General features: G+C 33.3%; 1 protein-coding gene across 2 annotated transcripts in view; it reads right to left on the bottom strand.

Annotated features, from left to right (window-relative positions):
* The window catches only part of Dnajc10 (DnaJ heat shock protein family (Hsp40) member C10), a 43,895-nt gene that overhangs the window by 11,337 nt on the left and 7,968 nt on the right, over nt 1-24,590 (bottom strand). For both annotated transcript variants that reach the window (XM_042688293.1, XM_042688294.1), the window contains exons 5-19: nt 23,110-23,192; nt 22,493-22,624; nt 21,936-22,029; nt 20,352-20,429; nt 18,784-18,827; nt 16,425-16,562; nt 14,589-14,678; nt 13,915-14,028; nt 11,697-11,811; nt 8,045-8,172; nt 7,624-7,740; nt 3,736-3,837; nt 2,030-2,185; nt 1,636-1,769; nt 435-488 (exon numbers count right to left, since the gene is read on the bottom strand). In XM_042688293.1, the coding sequence (XP_042544227.1) occupies nt 435-488; nt 1,636-1,769; nt 2,030-2,185; nt 3,736-3,837; nt 7,624-7,740; nt 8,045-8,172; nt 11,697-11,811; nt 13,915-14,028; nt 14,589-14,678; nt 16,425-16,562; nt 18,784-18,827; nt 20,352-20,429; nt 21,936-22,029; nt 22,493-22,624; nt 23,110-23,192 (1,579 nt within the window). The remainder of the gene's footprint in view (nt 1-434; nt 489-1,635; nt 1,770-2,029; nt 2,186-3,735; nt 3,838-7,623; nt 7,741-8,044; nt 8,173-11,696; nt 11,812-13,914; nt 14,029-14,588; nt 14,679-16,424; nt 16,563-18,783; nt 18,828-20,351; nt 20,430-21,935; nt 22,030-22,492; nt 22,625-23,109; nt 23,193-24,590) is intronic.

Here is a 24,590-nt window from a genome sequence, read left to right on the forward strand (position 1 = left end):
AAATGAAAAAAAAGAATAGCAATGTAATAATTCTGAAGCTCAGCTCTTTTTATTTACTTATTTATTTTTATTTTTTGTCCCTCATGGGGTTTGAACTCTGGGCCTGGGCGCTTCCCCTCAGCTCGTCAGCTCAAAGCGAGGGCTCTACCACTTGAGCCACAACACCAATTCCAGTTTTCTGGTGGTTTATTGGAGATAAGAGTCTCACAGACTTTCCTGTCTAGGCTGGCTCTGAACCGTGATCCACAGATCTCAGACTCCTCAGTAGCTAGGATTACAGGCGTGAGGCACTGGTGCCCGGCTTCCGCTCTATCTTTACAAATACTCTTCACTAAATAATTGAAAATGTTAGTAGCTTAACTCACAGAAAATTTATAGACAAAAAAATTAAATAGCTTCAAATCTATTTCATAGAGTGTATGTATTTTACTTACCCTAGACCCCAGATTCTTAGGGAGTATGCATCTCTATTCCAACCACTGTAACTACTGAAGAAGAAAAAAAACAATAGTAGTAATTAAAAAAATAAATTTAGTTCATTAACTTATATGACTCTCCCAAATTTTTCTCTTTGGAATCTTTTTTTTTTTAGGAGGTGCTGGGACTGAACCCACAATTGTGGGTAGGTAAGCTAAGCATGCTAAGCATGCATTCTACAACTGAGTTATCTCCCACTAGCCCTAGCTTTGTTATCTTTTTGTCAAGATAATCCAGAATAGAATATCTACCTATCTTTTGGACATCTATAGACCTATAGAAATATAAAAATTCAAAATGTCTAGAACTTTAATATCTGAATCTTCAGTGTTAAACTTTCATCTTTAAAACTTCTTGCTGGAAAGTTTTCTCCATAGTCCCTTGACTTCCTCCCACAACTGTGATCCTTTTTTCTTTCGAAACGATTGTTGAGTTTTACTTCTTTACGTGACATTCACCATATTATTTTTTTGAGTCTCTTATTTTTTTTAATATACTTTTTATTGTAAAAATACTGTACAGAGGAGTTACAGTTACACGACTAAGGTAATGAGTACATTTCCTATGGAGCATTGTTACCTCCTCCTTTGTTTTTCCTCTACTATCCCTTCCCTCCCCATTTCTTCCCTACCCCCACCCCTGAAGTTATAAAGTTCATTTTCAACATAGTATCTTGTACATCTCATTGTTACAATGGGTCAACCTGTATCCTTATTTCAGCACATTCATCATATTACACCTTACATTTGAATGTTTGACCTAAAATACTTTGTGGTGTGTGACTACTAGAACAATCCTGGGTTCAAACCCCAGTTTCAAACCATGGCAGGTATGTAGCTTGAAAAGTTTTCTAAATGCTGAGAATCACAGCTTTTCAGAAACAACAGGAAGAATAGTTAATTCCTTTCACAAGGTATATATGAGAGTTAGGACGAAATGATGTTACTCATGGAAATAATGTTAGCCCTTCCATTCCTCATTTTTCTTGACTTGTATATTTAAAGTTCATGAACAGTCCTGTTTAGTATTTTCTTAATCTTCAGAAGTGCACATTAACATACTTTCTTAAAATATCTTCTCACATGTATTTATTATACTAACTTAAATTTTAACTGTAATTGGTTATAATACATGTCTTTAAATTTGAAAAATACTTACTGATACTGATAAGCTTTATTTGATTTTTGGGGAAAAAATCTTATCTCAGGGTATCTTTGAACATTTTCTTGGGCACAAAAAGATTGATACTGTTGGCAGTCCATACTGCCCACATTGATCAGTCCAGTTAATGTCTATGGAAGAAAAAAGGTGGTAAACATGTATCAGTAACTAAAATTATCCATATACCATTACACACACACACACACGTTAAATAGTCACAGTGAAATGGCTGATATATTATTTATCAGTGATTGTCACCAAATAACAACATAACAATCCATATAATAAACAGAGATTGGTCTGATCAGGGCTATTAATTATAGAGTCATCGATCTCAGTTTCAAAATAACATTCTAAGTAGCAATAGTTAAAATAAATGATTTTAGTATACCCGGGCCATTCTTTTCCACTCTGGCATTAAGACTTGACAGGGATGACACCATGGAGAATAGAAATCAACCATCCAGACTTCATCATGCTTTCTGTGTTTAACTAGTTCATTGAAAGTAGTGGGTGTAAGAGAGATCACTGAAGGGTTTCTAAGATCCTAAAGAAAACACAGATTATTAGAATAGTTGCTCATGTATTCTTGGCAAATTATCGGTATGTGTAATTTTTTTGTCAGTTGTGGGGCTTGAACTCTGGGCCTGGGCACTGTCCCTCAGCTCTTCAGCTCAAGGCAAGTGCTCTACCACTTAAGCTGTAGCGCCACTTCCAGTTTTCTGGTGGTTTATTGGAGATAAAGAATTTCATGGACTTTCCTGCCTGGGCTGGCGTTGAACCATGATCCTCTGATCTCAGCCTCCTGAGTAGCTAGGATTACAGGCATGTGTCACCGACACCTGACTGGCATATGTCATTTAAAAGGTTCTTGTTTCAGAGAAACTTTAAAGATGTTTAAGAATGTATAAAGGAAATCTACAGTACATTGCCCTAAAAATGAAAATGTTAATAAATTTATTTCAAATTTGGTATTTATCCATTAGTTTTCTTGGATCAAGGTATATCCCACTCCCCCCTTATCTATCTCTAAAACCACAGTAGACTAGGAATGGATAATAATGTTACAAAAGCTGCCCTGATAGCAACAGACTATATACATCTGTTCTAGAACCAAGAATGATTGGTTTGGAAATAACTTTTATGTCAACTATTTACTGGAATACTGCATGATTTCCTTCTAGAGATCACATATCCCAAATGCTGTTTTTTAATTTGTGTGCGTTTGTGTGTGTGTGTATGCATACATGTGCCAGTCCTGGAGCTTGAGCTCAGGGCCTGGACACTGTCCCTGAGCTTTTGTACTCAAGGCTAGTGCTCTACCACTTGAGTTACAGCTCCACTTCAGGCTATTTGAAGGTTAATTGGAGGTAAGAGTCTCATAGACTTTCTTGCACTGGCTAGTTTCAAACTATGATCCTCAAACCTCAGTCTCCTGAGAAGTTAGGATTATAGGCCCCAGCCAACTGCACCTGGCGCCAAATGCTGTTTTAACTAGGTCTCAGCTTAAATTAATCAGAGAGGCTATCTTCATCCAAAACAAAATAACGTAACACATTATCCTGAAGGAAGAGAAGAGATGAGCAAAGCAGAATGGTTATTAAATAGGCAATTTTTATAAACTAGAATTGTTCCATTTTAGGATCCCCTATAATTGTTATGGTAAGAATAACTGCTGAGAGCAAAGGTGGTGTTACAGATGCAGGGCCTTTTATGTTGATAATGTAGCAGCATGGCATAGCTACCCATGCTTCATGCACAGCATTTCTGCATTCACAGAAAATATGGGCTCAATGCTACAATATAATCTTATATATTCAATAAATAGTTGGATCTGATATAAGACACTGTATATAAGTAATAAAACAAATTATAAATTATAAGACAAATTCTAAATAATAAAACAATATATTATATATAAATACAAATAAAACAAACTACAAATAATAAAAACAAGTAAGTAATAAAACAAAATTAAAATAATGTCTTGTCAGCCTATAATGTTTTGGCACGAAACAAATTAAGTCTCTTTATTAAGCATTCAGAGTATACCTATGAACAGTAGTATTTCTAGCCCTGGGTTGGAATTTAACATACCTCTATGAATTCCAATATTTGTTCGGCAGAGTGATGTCCTTCATACTCATGAATACTGGACTGGTTGAATACTACTGTTGTTGGATAAGCTTGGATGTTATACTATGAGGAAGGACAATATAAACTAAGTGAGAAGGTTACACATTTTACCATTTGTTTCAACTTTTTAACCAGCTTGCCTTTAACTAATAACTAAATTTCTGGTTATTAAATTTAGCTTACCCTAACTTAGTAAAGGAAATGGATCTAAGTTTCTATAATAAATCTCTGATCCTAACTTATTATTCTATTAGCCACAAAAACTGTAGTGGGCAAGCATTATTATGTACTTGGCTTCTTTTTACTTTCCCAAAACAAGATAGGAAGAAGCTCATAAGAGTAGTTGTAATCTATTATCTCCAGATATTTTTTGGAATAATAAGTATTCTATTTTTATAGAAGTAGATGACCAAGTAAAAAAATGCATAATTAGTGTCTACAATAATAGAGATAAGGTTAAAAAATTTTGAGTCAGCTTCAAAAAATACAGCCATTTTCAGGGGCTGGGAAGGTGGCTCAGTGGTAGAGCGCTTGCCTTGCATGCATGAGGCCCTGGGTTCGATTCCTCAGCACCACATAAGCAGAAAAGAAAAGCTGGAAGTGGGGCTGTGGCTCAAGAGGTAGAGCGCTAGCCTTGAGCTGAAGAGCTGAGGGACAGAGCTCAGGCCCAGAGTTCAGGCCCCACGACTGGACCCCCCCCCCCAAAAAAAAATACAGCCATTTTTATTCTTTATTCAAAATAGTCTTTCTGATACAAAATGCTTAATTTTCTTCTCAGAATGAATAGAGGTACAAGCCCAAGAAGCATCTCTCAATATTGCCATTTTCACTTTTTAAAGTTACACAAATATCCCTGTGTATCCACAGCCCTTACTAGCAAAATGAGTAAGATTCACAAATAGTTTTAGAAAAACTACATTATTTGAAAAAACTGTATGTAAATTTAAATAATAACAAAATAAAGCTAAAATTTACCACATCCTTTCCAATTCAAAAGACTAGATCAAACTTTAATGAAAGGTGACCTTAGAGACTCAAGTGACAGGAGGCATAGTCGGGGGCAAGGGTGAGGGACTTTAAGTAGCATCATGGGTGGTAGGTAACTGGAGAGTTCAGAGTTTTGTAAATTTATCTCATTTATTCTTCACAATTCTATTCAGAAGTCAGAATTACACAGCTTCCTATAGATGAAGCTAGGTGGCCTGGTTAAGGTGAACTAATTAGAAGGTGAATAGTGAATTCTGGACTCTATTTCAAGTTAATCTGATACCATATTATAAACCCTTATAATTTAATCAATCATACACTATTTAACGGCTTAAGATTACAAAGTAGAAAAACAGGAGGAGTTCAAATAATATGATAAAAATTATTGTATTTGTAGGATTGGGATTTGAATTTGGTCCTCTTGGTAGGCAAGGTTCTACCACTTGAGCCATACTTTTAGACCTTTTAGTGTTAGATAAGTAGTATTTTTTTTTTTTTGGGTCCAGTCATGGGGCCTGAACTCTGGGCCTGGGCGCTGTCCCTCAGCTCTTCAGCTCAAGGCTAGCTCTCTACCACTTGAGCCACAGTGCCACTTCTGGCTTTTTCCTTTTTGCTTATGTGGGGCTGAGGAACCGAACCCAGGGCCTCATGCATGCAAGGCAAGCGCTCTACTACTGAGCCACCTTCCCAGCCCCAGATAAGTAGTATTTTTTTAGATAGGGTCTTGCTTTCTTGTCCAGGGCTGTCAGGGACCAGTATCCTGGTACTTATGGTCTCTTAAGCAGTTGAGATGACAAGCATGCATCACCACACATCCAGGACACCACATATAGAACATTAGAAAACAAAGGCCTTATTTATTTCATTAAAAAAACCCAACAAAATCTCAAACATACTGAAAATAAAAGAATAATCTAACAAATACCTTCAGATCTACCCCTGTAATTAATAAGATTAACCTGACCAACTACTGACATTCTCTTCCTTGATCCCTTCATTTCCTCACACAAGGATATACTAATCCTAAAATTAGTGTATAGCTAGTTCACTAATGTTTTTGTGCTTTTGTTACATGTACACCTTAAGCAATATATTACAATGTTTTAAACATTTAAAAACTTTCTATAATTTTATTTAACTTTATGGCATGCTGTTATCTGCTTTTCTCATTTTATTATGTCATGTTGATAAAAATTTCTTGTTTCAGTGCTGGGGACTGAACTGAGCATGTAGGCAAGTGCTCTACCGCTGAACTATATTTGCAGCTTGGCACTCTGTAACTATTTGTTCATGTACTTGCTATGGTCAGATTTTTGTCTATTTGACTGGTAGTGAGGGTATCTGACTTTTGTTGTAAATGGTGTTGTCTTCATGACTAGTAAAGTCCAACATTTTCACTTATTTATTAGATGTTTCAATTATACAAGTATCCGTAATGTCTCACTTTTTCAGTCTTTTTTTCAGGGTTGTCTTAGTATTAAAGTGTCTCTCTGATGGTAGTTTGAACATTTAATGTAGTCATACTCATTTTACCCTGACAATTTTATCCTTATACTTCATATTTTTATGAGTGTGAAATAAGAAATTATTCTTTACACAGAGACCAATGGCTGTCTCCTACTATGATTAAAAACAGCCTTTCTTTTGTTTCCATTTCTCTCTTCTCCAATCTTTCCTTTCCCAACATTTTAGTTTTTGAGTTACAACATCTCCCAAAACAGATATGAAATAAGCTTTCATGTTTCATAAAGCTATGATAATCACTTATAGCAACTCTTATTTTATCTAATCCCGTCACTGTAGTCTACTGCTATACCAAGATTATTTTAAAGCACATTCCAGATGAACTTTCATCATTTCATCTTAGAAATACTTCAGTGTTTAAACTGTCTGAACATCTAAAAATGGTAATTTAAATCATCATCTTCTCAGTTATCAAATTTTCCCAATGACCTCTTTCACTGCAGTTCATTTAATTCAAGCAAGACTTAAACACTGCCATCAGACTTAAATATCCTTTTTTCTTCCATTTTTCCATCTCCAATGCCTTCAATATATCTGATGAGCAATATGTGTATCTTATATAAGGTTCTCCACATGCTGAGAATTGTACATTGAATGCCTACAGTGTCATTTAACTTGTACCCACTTAGTATGTCCTATACAGTGATAAATCTGAATGTTTGGTCAGCTTGAGGATTATTTTGTTTTTCTGCTGAGACTACTTTACAGATGGCACTCTGTATTATGATCAGGAGGTATGAGATAGTTCCTTCCTTGAACTGAGAACTGGGAAGTAAATATTAATTTACCTAGTATCTTTTTGTTGTTGTTGGGTTTTTTTTGGGTCGGGTTGTAGGGCCTGAACTCTGGGCCTGGGCGCTGTCCCTCAACTCTTCAGCTCAAGGTTAGTGGTACCACTTGAGCCACAATGCCACTTCTGGCTTTTTTTTCTTTTTGCTTATGTGGTGCTGGGGAATCGAATCCAGGGCCTCAGGCATGCAAGGCAAGCGCTCTACCACTGAGCCACCTTCCCAGCCCTACCTAATATCTTTATGTAAGTAAAGACTAAAAAAAGTTTATTCACTGTTTTTATTCACTTTTGTTAACTAAATTAAGAAAAAAAAAAGCCAGGAAAAATTAAGTTAAATAAATAAATGAGAAATCGTGGCAACATTTTATCAAGTAAAGTATTATCCTGAGTTTGTAAGTCCAACCATAATTTAAAATTTTACTTAAATTAACTAACTTGTTACTATTTTAGATAGCTGTGAACTTGGAAAAATTAATGTTTTTATTAGACTGTCAAAGTATTTCACAAAACACATTAATAAGAAAAAATGTCTTATACTTTTGTCTTACCATGTTACAGAGTCCTTCATGAATGGTACAGTCAAGCGTACCAAATTTAAGCTGACCATAAAGAAGTGTTGATGCTTTTCGTAACTCTGGTAGCAAAGCTCGACATGGTGGACACCACTGGGCAAGAGAAAAGTATTCACAAGTGCTAAGCCAATTGAAACAAACAAAATACCATCATGGTTGCAATAAGCAATATACCTATTAAGGTAAACTAAACATAGTGGACTATTTTCTGTTTATGTACTTAAGTCTTAGACGGGTAATTACATTAGTACTCATTTAGAAGTAACATATACCAACAGTAGCCAAACTGAACCATACAGTTCTAGTACCTAAGGTTCTAGTCAGCCAGAAAATGTCTTATAGTCAGAACAAGACAAAATATGACAATAATCATATGTGACAGGTAAAAGTAACTTACAGGGGCAAAAAAATCAACAAGCCATGGCTCTTTGTCACTAGCAGGAAAATTCTGAGGTCCAAGTGTAGTAACATGAGAATTCACACTTTCTTTGGCAAAAGCAAGTATATCATATAGAATCTTCTTTCCTTTGAAATTAAGATAAAAATTAATCTGTATTCTTTTACAGCCATAGAGACATTACAAAGTTTTATTTTCAAAATATTAACTGGAAATCTTATGAACAGGTCAATTTGGTGATGTTTATTATTAGAATTCTGTATATTATGCATGGCTTTGTCTATGGGGAGTACCCTTTTTGTTTTATTAAGTTTTTTATTGTGAAAATACTGTAAGAGGGGTTATAGTTACATGAGCAAGGTAATGAGTACATTTCTTTTTTTTTTTTGGGTCCGGTCGTGGGGCCTGAACTCTGGGCCTGGGGACTGTCCCTCAGTTCTTCAGCTCAAGGCTAGCACTCTACCACTTGAGCCACAGCGCCACTTCCGTTTTTTTTCTTTTTGCTTATGTGATGCTGAGGAATCGAACCCAGGGCCTCATGCATGCAAGGCAAGCCCTCTACCACTGAGCCACCTTCCCAGCCCTGAGTACATTTCTTATCAAGCATTGTTACCTCCTCCTTTGTTTTTCCCCTACCATCCCCTCCCTTCACTATCCTTTCTATGCACACTTGACCTAGTTAAAATACAAAGAACTCTCTGAAATGCCAGAGATAAAAATAATTACTTCTTTATAGTATTTTTAATTCTTTGTGTTATTACTATGACCTAACTTACATAATATAGTCAAATTGAAAAAATTACTTCTCCCCAAATTTGCTCCTTTTCTCACATTCTAGTCTCGATCATGGCAATTAGGCACATGACTAAAGAATATCTTGCAGAGAGATCCTTGCCTTTTCTCTGTGCTGGTATCATAATTCTATCCATTCTATGTTTTACCCTATCTCCCACTTCACTGCTACTACTTGAATTCAATATGGCTAACTGGAATAGTCACACTGGTATTTCTGCCTGCAGCCCTCCTCAGTAATCCATTTTCTACACTACTCCCATAGTCAACCTAAAAGAAAAAAACATCATATTGTCTCCCCTTGCTTAAATTCCTCTAATGACTTACCACTGCCTAAAGAATATACTCCTTAGCTTGGCAAGTCAGATTTTCCTCAAGCAGAACAGAGTTTATTTTCCCTAGTACCCCTTTACTTATTCACTCCACTGTCCAAACTAAGAATTTGTTATATGTCAACTCCATTTGAAATGTTAAGATACTTTTACTCTCCTTAAGGAACTAAAAATGCAACAATAGACAGGTATTTCCACAACTGTTTAAATATGGGGTGATAAATGCTATAGAATTCTCCATTCTCTATTTTCTTTTTCCTTTTTTGCTGATCTTGGAGCTTAAATTCTGGGCCTGAGTGCTGTCTCTGAGCTTTTCTTTTCCTTAAGATTAGGATTCTACCACTTGAGCTATAGCTCCACTTCTAGCTTTTTAGTAGTTAATTGGAAGTAAGAGTTTCAGTGACTTTCCTGCCTGGTCTGGCTTCAAATTGTTATCCTCAGATCTTAGCCTCCTGGGAAGCTAGGATCACAGGCATGACTACTGGTACTTGCCTAGCTGTAGTTTCTTGAACAGCTTAAAAAATTTCACTATCTCTAACCATCCCTTACAGGTCACTCTGATTTCTAATTCATTTTTTTTTTTCTGTTTCCTCTTAGACAAGCTTATCCTTAATTCTAAGTACTGTATTAATTACTATCAACAATTTTAAGCCTACAGAGTGTAGTACAAATTAATTTCTTGGCACTCAAGCCTAAACTCAACTGTGAACTGGACATGTCTACTGTCAATTCCTCACTGAGTATTCTCTTCCTCATTGAATGGCTGAATCATTCAAAAGCAATTAAACAAGACAGAACTAAGTCAGAAACATGGGTATTATCTTTGACTCTCAATCCCCCTGTCCCCAACAATCACCAAGTTAAATCGAGATTGTACTTTGGAATTAAATTATCTATCTACTTCATCATTTTCTTCCTTATCATTGCTGTAAGACAGTCATGTTCTTACATATGTGGTTACATAACCTCTTTCTGCTTAATCTCATTCACTCCAAACCTTCTCTCATGTTCTCTAGGCTGCTAGTCACTTTACTAAAATGTAAGCCCACTCATGTCACCTTTCTGCTTTCCCTCAGGACAGTCCCAATTCCTTTACCTGCAGATTAGATATATAATGTGGACTCTTGTTGCTTTTATGACTTAACTCTTTTCCCAATACTAAACTTCTAGTTATTCTGAAGTTCATTTAAATTTTCTTCTAAAAGAAATCAAGAGAGTCAAAGTCAGAAAGGTGACATGAAAAAAATATTTTGGATACTAACTGTAAATGAAACAAGGAACCAAGAGGAGATGAGCAGTGCTATAAGAGATGTATTACAATAAAATGGTGATGAAACTAGCAAAATGAACAACACAAAGACGCAAGTGTGGATATACTTCAAAGGTTAAAAAAATTAATAAAACTCTATTACTAAAATGTAGTCATTTCTAGTAATTTCAGGGTCTAACTAGTAGCTAAACTTAGGTTTTGGAGTCACAAATTTAGATTTTAAGAAAAATCTACCTTTCATTATGTGTTGTGAGGCTATTTCTGAATCTTATTTTTCACCAATGGCTGTTATGAATATGAAAAGGGATCATCCAGGCGAGATCTTAAGCAAAATGTAGTACGTGAAGAAAGTGCTGAGTCAACAGCAGTTACTGTTATTTGCAAAGCTTTTGTTCACACAGTCCCTTCAACCTACAGGGATTCGCTTCTTGTACCTTTGTATTTACTTGGAAAACAGCATTTTTTACTCAATTCAATGGTTACCCCCTGGCTGATGCTATGAAGAAATATATTTGATTATTTTATGCATAATGGCCACTATTATTTCATGATTTTGAATAGATTTCCCTTCTGTTCCTGCTAAATTGTATTCTGAAATTCCTGAGAGCAGAGCTAGGATTTTAAACTTTATAGCTAATCCTCTTGCCTAACATGCATTTCATTAGTATCTGATTCACTTAACTGCAATATAATTGGAAATATGTGAGTCTCCTTTGTAACATTTGTTCTCTTTTAGGACAAGCGCTTTGTCTTGTTCATAAATCACAAGGTAGATTTTGAATTCAATGCGTCTGACTCCAATGTCTACCAACTCTCAGAAATGAGATTCTACATGAATGTAAAACCATTCTTCAATAAAACCAAAGCTTCAAATAAACTGTAATGTAGAGTCATAATTATAAAAGTTAACAAAGCAGTTAATGGAGAAGCTTGAAGTCTAATAGAAGAAAAGCTCAAAACAATGTCTAGAATCTACCTATTGTGATGCTATGTAGCACCTAAGAATGGAGGCTTCATATGCTCCTCACTGTATGAGCATGCAAACCCCTCATTTTATTGATACTTCCCATCAGATATGGCTGAAAGTGATCAATATTGTTAAGGGATTTAAAGGGCACAAACAGAATTAAATGATTATATATAATTCAAAATGAGAGCAAAAGTTAATTACAATAAACATGTTCACAGAAAGTACATAAAAGTATAATTAGAAAATTAATATTTGAAAGATGAAATTTATAATTTTTCCTATGCTCACCATGATGAATTTCATATTCTTTGGTTCCTTGTCCTTTAAATACTGCTAGACATGGCTGAAAAACATAGAGATTACTGCAGATGTCTGGTGTAGAGGAACAGTCAAACCTTCCAACCTAGAAAGCAGAAAATTAACTATAACAAAAATATAAATTGTACTAATTTTTTAAGTATTTATAATCCCCAATGAATGATAATCTGGAAGTTATTAATATAAATGGATAAAATTCTACAAGAAACATATGTGTATTTCTTTTTCAAAAATATGTTCCAATTAAATATTGCTTATAAAAAATTTATTTCATTGTTCAAGACACACATAAACTAAAATTTAAGAATTTGAAAAAGTTATTCCATATAAGCAGAAAGAAACAGAAGGAAACAAACAGATCAAAGAAAGGCAACAACATATTGCATAAAACAGACCAAGTCAAAAACTAAAGCGAGGTCTTAAGTTCAAACCACAATTACAGCTAAGAAAAATAAAACAAGTAAACAAATAAAAAGAAAGATCATTATATTAATGAAAAGATCAGTTTAGCAAAAGGACATAATTGTAAATATATATGTACCCAATAATAGACCACCCAAATATATTAAGCAACTATATATACATTATCTAAATCTATCTAGATAATATGTAAGCTGCAAAATAACTCAAAAAATTAAAAAAGTAAAATCATATGATATTTTCAGACCACAAACAAATAAAAAATAGATAAGAAAAATGGAAAATATACAAAATACACATACACTGAAAAAAAGACCAGATAAAAAGCAAACTACCCTACGTCCTAGGTATATATCCAAAAGAACCAAGTCATTGTATCACACAGACATTTGCAACTCCCAAGTTTACTGCAACACTATTCATTAAAATATAGCTAAAAGTAGGAAACGTAATCTAGTATTCATTAACAAATGAATGGTAAATTAGATGTAGTATACAAACACAATTCAGTTACAAAAAGAATAAAATCCTTTCACTTGTAGTAACATGGAAAGAACTAGAAGACATCAGGTTAAGTAAAATAAAACAGGCACAGAAAGACAAAGAGTGAATGTTTCCCACTCATTTGTGGAAGCTAAAATAGTTGGTTTCACAGAAGAGGGTGGGATAGTGGTCACTAGACGCTCCAAGGAGAAAGGAGAGGCAGGCAACTGTATTATATAGTACAGCAATATATTACTTAGTACAGCAATATACTATGTGTCTAACTATGGTCTATAGCAATTGATATATTTCAAAATGAATAGTAACAGAAGAGGCAGGGGTTTCAACACAGAGAAATGGTAAATACTTGAGATAGCAGAAATGCTAATAGCTCTAATTCATATATATATACACATATATATTTTATATATGTGTGTGTGCATGGAACTATTGTATCTTGTATTTACAAACATTATATATCAAGTTAGAAACATGAAACCATATTGAAGTGACCTTTTGGATATACTGGGTTAAACAAAACTACTACTTTAGAAAGAGGATAATCTTCTAGATATTTTTTGGTTGGACATGGGACTTGAACTCTGGGCCTGGGTGCTGTCCCTGATCTCTTCAGCTCAAGGCTAGCCCTCTATCACTTGAGCCACAGCGTCACTTCTGGTTTTCTGGTGGTTCATTGGAGACTAAGAGTTTCAAGGCTTTTCCTGCATGGGCTGGCTTTGAACTGCAATCCTCAGATCTCAGCCTCCTGAGTAGTTAGGATTACAGGTATGAGCCACAGGCGACCAACTAGAGTTTATATTCCAGAAAAATTGTTTAAGTTTCTTAGTGCTAAAGAAATAAAAACTTGCCACTTCCAGATATGGTAAGTTTTTGTATGTGTATGAATGTATGCTGGTACTGGGGCCTGAATTCAAAAGCACTGTTACATTCTTTAGCTTTTTTGCTCATGGCTGTGGCGCTTTAACACTGGAACCAGACAGCTCCACTTCTGGCTTTTATTTTTTGTGGTTAATTGGAGATAAGAGTTGCTAAGTCTTCTCTGACCAGGCTGGTTTTGAACCTTAATTGCTAGACTTCAGCCTCCTGAGAAACTAGGATTACAAGCATGAGCCACCAGTGCCTAGAAGATGTCAACTTTTAAAACAAAAAAGGAAAGACAAAAGAAGAAATCACAACCCCAAACCAAAAGTATATTTAACTTAGGACGTCAATAAACCCTGTTAGGTTAATTAAAATATAATAAATGAAATATTTTTTTTCTTACTTGAATGTGATCATTTTTCAGCAGTGTTTTCAGTTTTTTCAACTCGGGATCATTTGAATTTTCATTTTTTCCAAAATCAAAAAATAAGAGCCAGCGATGATGTGCTAAACGATTCTTGCAATAAAAAAAGAACAATGTGAAAGTCAGCAAATTATAAGAGTTCTAATCTTTTTTCTTTTACTTGGAGTTGGTTTTAGCTACTCTATTCTTTATTTCAAAATATTATCTAAAATTTAAACTTATCTTTACACTTATCTTGTTGTTTATTAGGAGAAATGGCATATAAATCAATTATAGATGAGCATGCCACAGAACTACAAATTGTTAGATAACTGCTAGGAAAAAAAGTATTTTAATAATACATAGGTATAAATTTGGGGTAGTTTGAAAAGGTAATCTTTTCAAGTTTAACAAAGGATTTAGTAGGGACACAAGCTTAGAATGGTCTAGGATCCATAAGGAAAGTAAGATCCTTCAGTAAAATAAAACTCTGGGTTTTCCAAAACCACAGAATCGTTTGAAATTTAGCCTGAATTTCAGTAACAGCAATTTAACATAGACTTTATTACTATATAATCCATTGAATTCTCTCTAGCAATTCAATTTCTCTAGCAATGAATAAAACAAATGTTCAGTTTAAAATGTTAGACTTATTACTATTATAAAAACATTACCTCTAGTGTGTTTGCTGAGAGTTGCTCAAAATCTGGAAGACTGTGTATTATTTCCATATATATTTCCTTAGCATCCAATGAATTAAGAAACTAGAATAAAAGAATATTATAATTTTTTGTGGAAATATTAATTTCTTACCATTTCTTGTGTTTCTAAAGAGGAACTTTTAAGAAAACAATTGCAGAAGTTTTTAGAACTATTACACATACTTTTCTGTTTTAAAAGTAACATTTTACAATTAGTTCAAATACTATGTAACTGGGTTTTTAAAGAAATAATTATATAAAATCAATTAAGCAGACTATTCCCTTAACTGGATTTTTTTGTTGTTGTAATTCTCTTAATTCAGAGTGACCTCTAAGTCATTATGAAAATACACTAGGTTCACTTCTGCTTCCTACGTAGCTAGGATTGTAGACTTCAGACACAGCACCCAGAAATGACATGTTATATTTACTCAGTGAGGTAATTACTAAACAATCATATATACACCCTTGGGTAGAAAAAAATAGACAAATTTATTTGTTGAAAAGATCATAAATAGAATCTACTATAAGATCCTGCATATATCCATCTATTTAATGTGTACAGGTGTGTATATGTAGTACAAATATATGTATATGTAGAGTATATACACAGTTGGTAAGACACACACACATTCATCCACACCAGAATCCTTGTAGGCATTTGGCATATATCAGTGAACAACTTAAAATTTAATAAGCAAATCAGAGAGACTACAAATATTTACCCTGAAAAATAGAAGGCAGTACAAGGTAGTACTGTGATCAAGTGAGATATTGAAACTGGGCAAAGCAGTTATGTGGGAACATTAGCAATACAGTTAATAGACATTTAGATTTGAGACACTACTATCCCAGAGAGGTTGAACAGAAAGTAGTGTGTGTGTATGTATTTGGGTATATATAATACTTCTGGAGTAGAGGATATAGGTGTGAGCTGTGTCTACCTACGTAATATGAAGTTAAAACTGAAAGTCATATATACTAGTCTCTGAAAAAGTATTTAATAACTATTTAATAATGGCTGTTTATAGTAATTTAGATTTAGGAAAATTCTTTTTACTATATTACCATACTGTACACTGAATTTCTTAAATGAGCATGCATTACAGCTAAAAAATTAAAGTACAGGAAACAAAGAGTTTTTTCCCCCAGTCCCTGACATTCTTTTGAGATTCCCAAAGGGTCTGTCCAAGCATATTATTATTCATCTCAGCATGTTGCCAATTACCTTTAATCTCAGTTTGTTCATTCATAAATATAGATCTACAAGAGAATCTTATCATATTTCCAAACTGAGTTTATATCAGAAATTTACAGAGAGCTGAAAAATTTTACATGCTTGAGACCCTATTACTGTACTTATTAATCTACTTAATATCTTTATTTTATTATTTTTTTGGTTGATCAGGGGCCTGAACTTTGTGCCTGGGTACTGTCCCTCAGCTCTTCAGCTCAAGGCTGGCACTCTACTACTTGAGCCAGAGTGCTACTTCAGCTTTTTTTGCTTATGTGGTACTGAAGAATCGAACCCAGGGCCTCATGCATGCAAGACAAGCACTCTACCACTGAGCCACCTTTCCAGCCCCTTATTATCTTTTTAATATTGGAAAATAACCAATTTATTGGAAACCAATGAAAACTCATGATATAACAACATCTAAGATTATATACTTGTGATAAGTAATGAAATGTTTTGTAACCAAATGATATAAATGGATTCTTTTCCTACTGAGTACAAAATATTACTTTTGAAAGTATGAGCATGTACATATTTGTAATGTAAAGAAATTTCCTTAAAGTTATTCATACCAAAACGCTATTTTTTTCTTTGTTATTTAAAGTGGCTCCAGGAGGAAAATATGCAGTAGTACTTGCTGTAATATCTAAACTTTTACAAAGGTTATCCTGGGTTACACAGTCCATCCATCCTACATTAACAAGACCATCCTAAAATAGAAACAAAAACATGTTGTAAATGGAAAAGTCAAACAGATTCAGCTGAACATAGCTGAAAACCCAAACTCCTTAAAAATACTCAATAATTATTTGAAATGTAGTATTCTCTCAACAATACACATCTATTTAAAAACATTTTTCTACCAGTCTACTGAAACTATACAATCTTAGGTTAAAAAAATCTAAAAAAATCAACTTGTGTATGATTTATTACTATTACTGTACTTTCAATATGTATCATTTAGTTTATCAGACATTTTGTGTGTCTACAATGTACACTTAAAATTAGTACCTGTTTAAAAAAAGAAAAAGAATGAAGAAAAAGTTATATCATGCCAACATTAACTGAAGAAAAGTTGGAGTTGTCATAATTCATATTAAGGAAGACTTGAGAAGATAATTTTAAACTAGTCTCCATATAGTGACAAAGGCTCAAAATATATAGAGAAAAAGTTGACAGAACTAAAGGTAGGAACAGAAACATTCACAATAACAGTGGGAAAAAGATACTTCTCTAAGTTATTGATTAAAGGCAGACAATAACATTAAGATCTAGATTTGAACAGAATGGTTAATCCACTTAGCCCCATTGGTTTTTAAAGAACTATGAACTACAGAAATTTAAAAATACACACTAACATTTATAAAAAATATACCATGGTGGGCCATAAGGCAAGGCTCAATAATCTTAAAAACCTGAAACTATTAAAACGGAAACTCTCTTAATGATAAAATTAAGATAATTGTTAGTATTTAATAAAAGAAAACAAAACAACAAAATCTTTAGAAAAATTCAGTTTAGGGGTAAACTTGTTCAAAGTTAGTTGTAGTAATCTATGGAATTATTACAACAAAACCCCTGTGCCATTAACTTATGTTAGTTATGTTAGTTACCCTTTATGTTTGGTAATCAGTAATAAATAAAATAATTTAATTAAAAAAAGAAAATAAAAAAAGAATCATTAGAGAAATTCCAAACTGATAATTTAAATTCTACCTATCAAAATATGTGCTATATTGTAATCAATAACTTGTAGTCTAAATTCTTATCTTAAAAAGGAACTATTAATGGCCTAAATATCCACGTCAACAATTTTAAAAGAGCAAATTAAACTCTAAAGAAAACAGAAGGAAGAAAATAAAATGTATAAATCAATGAAACAGAAAATGTCAAATAGAAAAGACGGTGATTTAGTTTTTAACAATAATATTTACAAGTTGTAGTAAACTAAGGTCAATTTATCAATGAAGAAAGAACTTTTGTTTTTATAAACTTGGTATAGCCTACTTGTATTTATAAGTCTACAGTAGTGTTCAGTAATATCCTAGACTTTGAAATTCACTTATCATTTTGATACACTAAGAGTGACTTCTAGTTCTCTAAGTTCTATTCACAGCAAATGCTCTATATAGGTGTACATTTTTATTTTTATATTTATATTCACTACATTTTTTTCCTCTGATTAGTACACAGATAGCTCTGTATTACAACTGTCTACAATTGTCAGCATAGTAATACACTGTACCCTAGGAGCATTACTATGCCATGTAAGGTATGTGTAGAGCAGATCATATCTACCAATTTTGTCTTTATATATTCTATGATACTAATAAAAAAATGGATTGCCTCTTACGTGATATGTGATTATATATACAAATAAATAATAGGAATAAAAGCAACAATTGCAGTTGGAGATTTTTATATGACTTAGAAATTATAGATCAATAAAAATAAATGATTTAGACTGCTAACTTAATAGAGATAAAATTATACTTAACATACACAGAAACTTACTAGTTTTGAGGTTCATGTAGTACTTTCCCAATTTATGACAAACTTGGATCACACAAGGGAAATTTCAATAACACCAAAGAATCAACATCACATAGACCATATTCACTAACTATAATATGATATGACCAAAGTAAATAAGAAATACAAAAACAGAACAAAAATAAAGTTTAGAAATGTCAAAAATACTAGCAAATTCATAATAAACAGTAGAACACTTATTAAAGACAATGAAAGAACTATGTCAGAAATTACTGAACAAAGGTATTTAGAAATAAACTTTTAGCTATAAACATGTGTATCAGAAAATAAGAAGACAGTAAATTAAATGTTTAAGGAACCATAAAAAAATCTGGAGCCATTTTCTAAATGTGCTTCTTTAAATGGTGCTACAGTTTTGTAAAAATGATAGTTGCTTACCAACATGCCGCTAAGCCTGAGTCGTGTTTGTGAAGTCAAACAATCTGAGGGAGAAAGAGAATTTTATGAGGTTATTTTAGATTTGTTAAGCTTATATTCTCATGCCTTTCCCCCAAATTACCATGTGGATTTTAAGGCAATTAACTGAGTTATATACTGGTAAATATGGAAACCTTTAGTAGATAGATACAGAGGCTAATGTCTCATTTATATTTTCATATTCTCTTTCTCTCTCTCTTTTTGTCTTTTATTGTTGTCCCTTAATTTCACAAGATTTCTAGCTACATAAAAAAGAAGCCACACAGTAGGATGATTTCTAGCTATAAGAAAAGAGATCTTGGGCTGGGAAGGTAGTTCAGTGGCAGAGCGTTTGGCTTGCATGCCTGAGGCCCTGGGTTGGATTCCTCAGCACCACATAAGCAAAAAGAAAAAAGCCGGAAGTGGTGTTGTGGCTCAAGTGGTAGAGTGCTAGCCTTGAGCTGAAGAGCTGAGGGACAGCACCCAGGCCCAGAGTTCAGGCCCCACGACCGGACCCAAAAAAAAAAAAAAAAAAACAAGAAAAGAAATCTTGATGGATTGCCAGTGACTCACATCTGTAATACTTGCTATTCATGAGGCTAAGATCTGAGGATCATGGTTCTAAGACAGCCTGGGCAGGAAAGTGCATGGAACTCTGATCTCCAATTAACCACCAGAAATAAACCAGAAGTGGAGCCCAGGCCTTGAGTTCAAGCCTCACAACAGACCAAAAATAAATAAATTAAAAAAAAAATCCAACCAACCAAACAAAAAACCCACAATGGAATGAAAGAAAGTTTTGCTCATGTGTGGGTGGATTGAAATCTGGTTATTAGGCCAGAATAAGACAAAACTCCTTGGTGAAAGAATTCAGTTAAGGCTGATTTTACTCAAAAGATTAACAAAGGTCTTATGAGATGAGTGACTAGTTAACAACTAGTGATAACACAGTCTTAATAAAGTAGTGCAGAGTAGAAGTCAAATTTGTGGGATTACAGGAGAAAGTATTAAGAAATTAGGGTAATTTTTCATATTGGGCTAAATTTTAATTCATGTGATTAAATACAGTTTTCATTTTACAGTTTAATACTGAATTTTCAACTTAGTTTATGACAGATCCTAGAAGCAAGAATTTTCATTTTCACATACACAATTTTAGAAGGCTAAGTTTTAATATGTGTAAGCCTATTACTTCAAAACGTATTGTTTGGGGAAGACTATTTGTTAACTAATTACTTCTGCAAGTTGCCACATATGTCTGTGGCTAACTCAGGCACAAATTATCATGAGTACAATGAAGCTCAACTACTTATAAACCAAATATAACATATGATTAATAAATGACATTTATAAAGTAGTAATTTTGATAACCTCCAAAGTATAAAATGACAGTAGGGTATATAATAACTCATAAAAAATGTAAATCTGAGTATAAACAGTAGTTTCAATTAATGATTTACTGAAAACCTCTAATAATAATAGTACATTTAAAATTGGAACCTAAAATTAAAATGTTATATTCTTTTATTCTAAAAGAATGATAACTTTACCTCCTCCTTTGGAACAAAAAGTGATCAGCCAGCCAATACCAGCAGCAAAAGCAGTTTGTATGGAGTTAACAAAATTTCCTTAAAACAAAGGAAACCGAATGATTATCATTATTCAATGATAGGAAGCAGTTTTCCAAACACTATTTTTTCTTTTTAATCTTACCTTTTTCTTTTCTAATAAGTTTTTTTATTGTGAAAATACTTTACAGAGGGCTTACAATTACATGAGCAAGGTAATGAGTACATTTCTTATCAAACATTTTTGCCTCCTTTGTTTTTCACCTACCCTCCCATCTCTACAACATCTCTCCTTGTTCCCCCCCTCCTCACCCTCCTACCCCTACCTCAATTGTAAAGTTCGACATAGCATCTTGTACATCTCATTGTTGTAATGGGTCAACCTGTATCACTATTTAAACAATTTGTTTTTTTCCCTTCCTCTCCACAAATTATACCAACATCAAATACAGTGAAAACAGGGGTTATACCTTGGGGGAGGGACATACAAAGCAACAAAAAAATCACGTGGTACCTTATAAATATGTTAGAAACAATAACAAGAAAAAAAAAACCACTTGTGTCCTTATCTTGGGGTTCATTTCACCTAACATCATCTTATCTGACCTTTTCTGCTTGTCTCAGACATATACTAGTCATTGCAAATAAGGGAAACCATGGGACCTATGTTTCTTTGGGCCTGGCTTACTTCACTTAATATAATTTTTCCAAGTCTTCCATTTCCTAACAAATGGACCCATGTCATTCTTTCTGATGGAGACAAAGAATTCCATTGAGTAGCTATACCACATTTTCTTGATCCATTCATCTACTGAGGGGTATCTGGGTTGGTTCCATATCTTAGCTATGGTAAATAATGCTGCAATAAACATACTTGTGCTTGTACCTTTAGTATGGTCTTGTTTGTGATCAAATCTACCATCTATGTTATGTTACCTTTCTAAATAAATTGCTTGAACACAAGTAGGATTATACTTTCTTATCCTTTATGCTTCTCTAAGCTTACCTTTATGGTAACAGCTACTACATTGCATTTTAATGGGTTGCTGGTATCTTCCTCACTGAAATAGTGAATTGGTGATAGCAAGGACTGACTGAACACCTTATTGCTCCTGAAGTTCTAGTAGTTAACACAGTTCTCATACATAAACAGTGCTCAATGAATGAAATAAGCATTCCATTAGCTAGGAATATTAACTATGTCAGAGATTGTTGAAAATAAATAGTCAGCGTAAAATCTCTGAACGAGCTAAAAGCCTAAGTTTAGAAATGTGTTTGAACTTTAGCATGTATTTGTTATGAAAGCAATAAATAAAAGGCCCGAACATTAGGTGCATTTTTACCTAGTCCAATTTCATATCCATTTGTACCATCTTAATTGCTTTAGGCTCTATACAAATACAGAAGAAATTGGTTATGATATAATTCTCTTCTAAAATGTAGCAGGAAAAAAATACATTCAAATTTCAATATTATGATCCAATTCTTAATGCTGCCATTGTAAAATTCAAAATACTGATCCAAAGTACTCCTGAAGGTCAAAGCAAATTAAGAAAATAAAATTACCTGTTGATAGTTCTGTCACTGTGCTTCTAACATGCTTCATTGCAAAGCTTATTAAACTTTCCTTTGATCTGTCTCCATGGTATTTCTCTGCGGCCTATTGATTTTTTTAAGAAAAAGCACTTTTTATTTTTCATTTAAAAGTTCATTAAACAATACCAAATATGTTGTTTTTACATTATCCTGAAAAATACAGAAAGCTGCCTCTCAACAGTATGTTAAATTTCCAAACAGAATCAGGAAAGTACAGATGCTATGGAAGATATTGTTATTTAATATTTTAGTTCTACTTTTTTCATTGGAAATTGGGGAAAAAAAGGCTAGTAGAGCTTTATATTCACTGAGATAACATATACCAAATTTATATAAAGTACAAAACTAAATATGCATTCTGAATAATATATAATCTATCATAAATAATCCAAAATGATTATTAGATTACCTAAAATTAAATTTAAAATTCAATACATCCTAAAAATTCATACATTTGTGTTTTCTCTAGTATTTCACTTGTTCGCATAAAGTTCCACAAATGTGCAAAATGTTAACTTATCTCTTACCATTCCAGACCTAAAAATGAAGAGGCTAGGATAACTGTTGACTCCTTTCATTCGGCAAAGCATTCTATCATCTCCACAGTTAACAGCTCCAATTCGAAGTAATCCATCCACTTCTTTAGCAAAGTCTCTCCACTATAAGAGAAAAAGATAACAAGTACTTCTCTGATAAGGTCATTTTACTTCCCTTGAAAACACTTTAATATATTTTTTTAAATTTTATTGTATTGTAAAGATGCTGGAAGGAGAAAATTTTATCAAATGAAAACATATATATGTGAAAACACTGAATAATTACTTGATAGAATTTTAAAACAATGCCAACTTTTTTTTTTTTGTCATGGGGCCTGAACTCTGGGCCTGGGCACTGTCCCTCAGCTCTTCAGCTCAAGGATAGCACTCTACCACTAGAGCCACAGCACCACTTCTGTTTTTTTTCTGCTTATGTGGTGCTGAGGAATCAAACACCAGGCCTCACACATGCGAGGCAAGCACTCTACCACTGAGCCACCTTCCCAGCCCAGCCAACATTTTTTTTAAAGGAAAAAAATGAACATATAACAGTTCAGCTCAGTTAGAAACAAAACTTTAATAACCAGGATGTTAAAAAAAATACGTACAGTGGGAGCTAAATCATGGCAATGTGAACATCCTGGGGAGTAAAAGTTTACAAACCACAGTTCTCCAGAATTAACAGCAGCATCTAAAATTACAAAAATCAGATTTACTAAACAGTGTACATTTTAGTTAAAAAACTTTTTGGAGAAATCAGAATAAAAATAGTTGTAAAAATCTTTATCACTGTCAAATTGTTTTCTTTTAAAATGAAAGCATTTCAAATATCAAGCCAACATTAATTTTTAAAAAACTCTCTTAAACCCATACTTGAATAAGAAGTAGCCTTGAACTACAAGATAAATATGGTAAGGAGCACAAAGAACTAAAACCAATATTCATATAAGACTTGTGTGGCTGGGAGGAACAAGGAAGAGTATGAGTAACTAGGAATGATGCTTTTTGGGCTGTGGACACATAGGGTAAGCCTGGTCAATTGTCATAGCTACTTCAAATCCACAACGATCTAAAAAAAGAATATGAGGGATGTCCTAAATAAGACACTTACTTGGAAAATCATGTTGCTTAACAAATACCAAAGATTTTATCATTTTAGTACATTGATACATTTGCTAAAATAGCACATATGAAAACAACATATGTCTGACCAGCAGTATATTGTATTTTAATCTGTAAAATGGCTTGATACAGTTAAACAAATCTGATTAACTTTAAAATTTTAAGTAAGGATGAGCTCTGATACTCTTGATAACAAGGTGCAGGCAATTTGCTTTTGGTTAAGTTTTTATATAATTATATATCAATCAGTTACTATGATTTAAAAACAAAAATTTCATACATTATAATAATCATGAAGACATACACTACGCTAAATGTGTGTAACTGTTCAGGTTAATTGGAAACATGCAGGAATGAATGGCTGCCTAATGTTCAATGCCAAAACATATATAAAGAAAACAATCTGGCAAAATCAAAATAAATAATTTATCAATTTTATCAATTGTTCTTTAGCAGGTATTTGAAGTCTGACAAATAGAATACTCAATGTACAAAATAAGGGCCATTTAGATTAGACCACCAAGTGGTAATAGTTTAGGTAAAAATCTTAAAAGAATGAAAATTTCATTAGAAAAGAGGTTATCTTATGAACAAGTAATGAATTTTTACCTATAAAAAAGCATACAAAGTATTTTTTGTTCATAAGTCTTAAATAAAAATGAGATTATTATGAAAATGTATAAACTTGCTATTTCTAACAAAGCTGCTAATCTTGGCACTTCTAACAGAGCTCTTCTAATGTAATTGCTCAGTTCTTATTGTTGAGTAAGGTTACAAGTATTTTAATTTTATTTATTTAATTTAGGGACAGCATTTGGTTGTGCTAAGCAGATTGGGCTCAAATTCACAATCCTTTAGCTTCAGCCTCCTAAGTGCTGACAGCCACAATGTTGGGCTAAAAGGTGGTTTTGGGGAAAGGGAGGGGATTGAATTCAGGACCATAGGTTTGCTAAGCAGGAGCTTGACC

Source organism: Dipodomys spectabilis, unplaced genomic scaffold (genome assembly GCF_019054845.1).
Source record: "Dipodomys spectabilis isolate Male_0828 unplaced genomic scaffold, ASM1905484v1 ptg000115l, whole genome shotgun sequence".
Classification (NCBI taxonomy): domain Eukaryota; kingdom Metazoa; phylum Chordata; class Mammalia; order Rodentia; family Heteromyidae; genus Dipodomys; species Dipodomys spectabilis.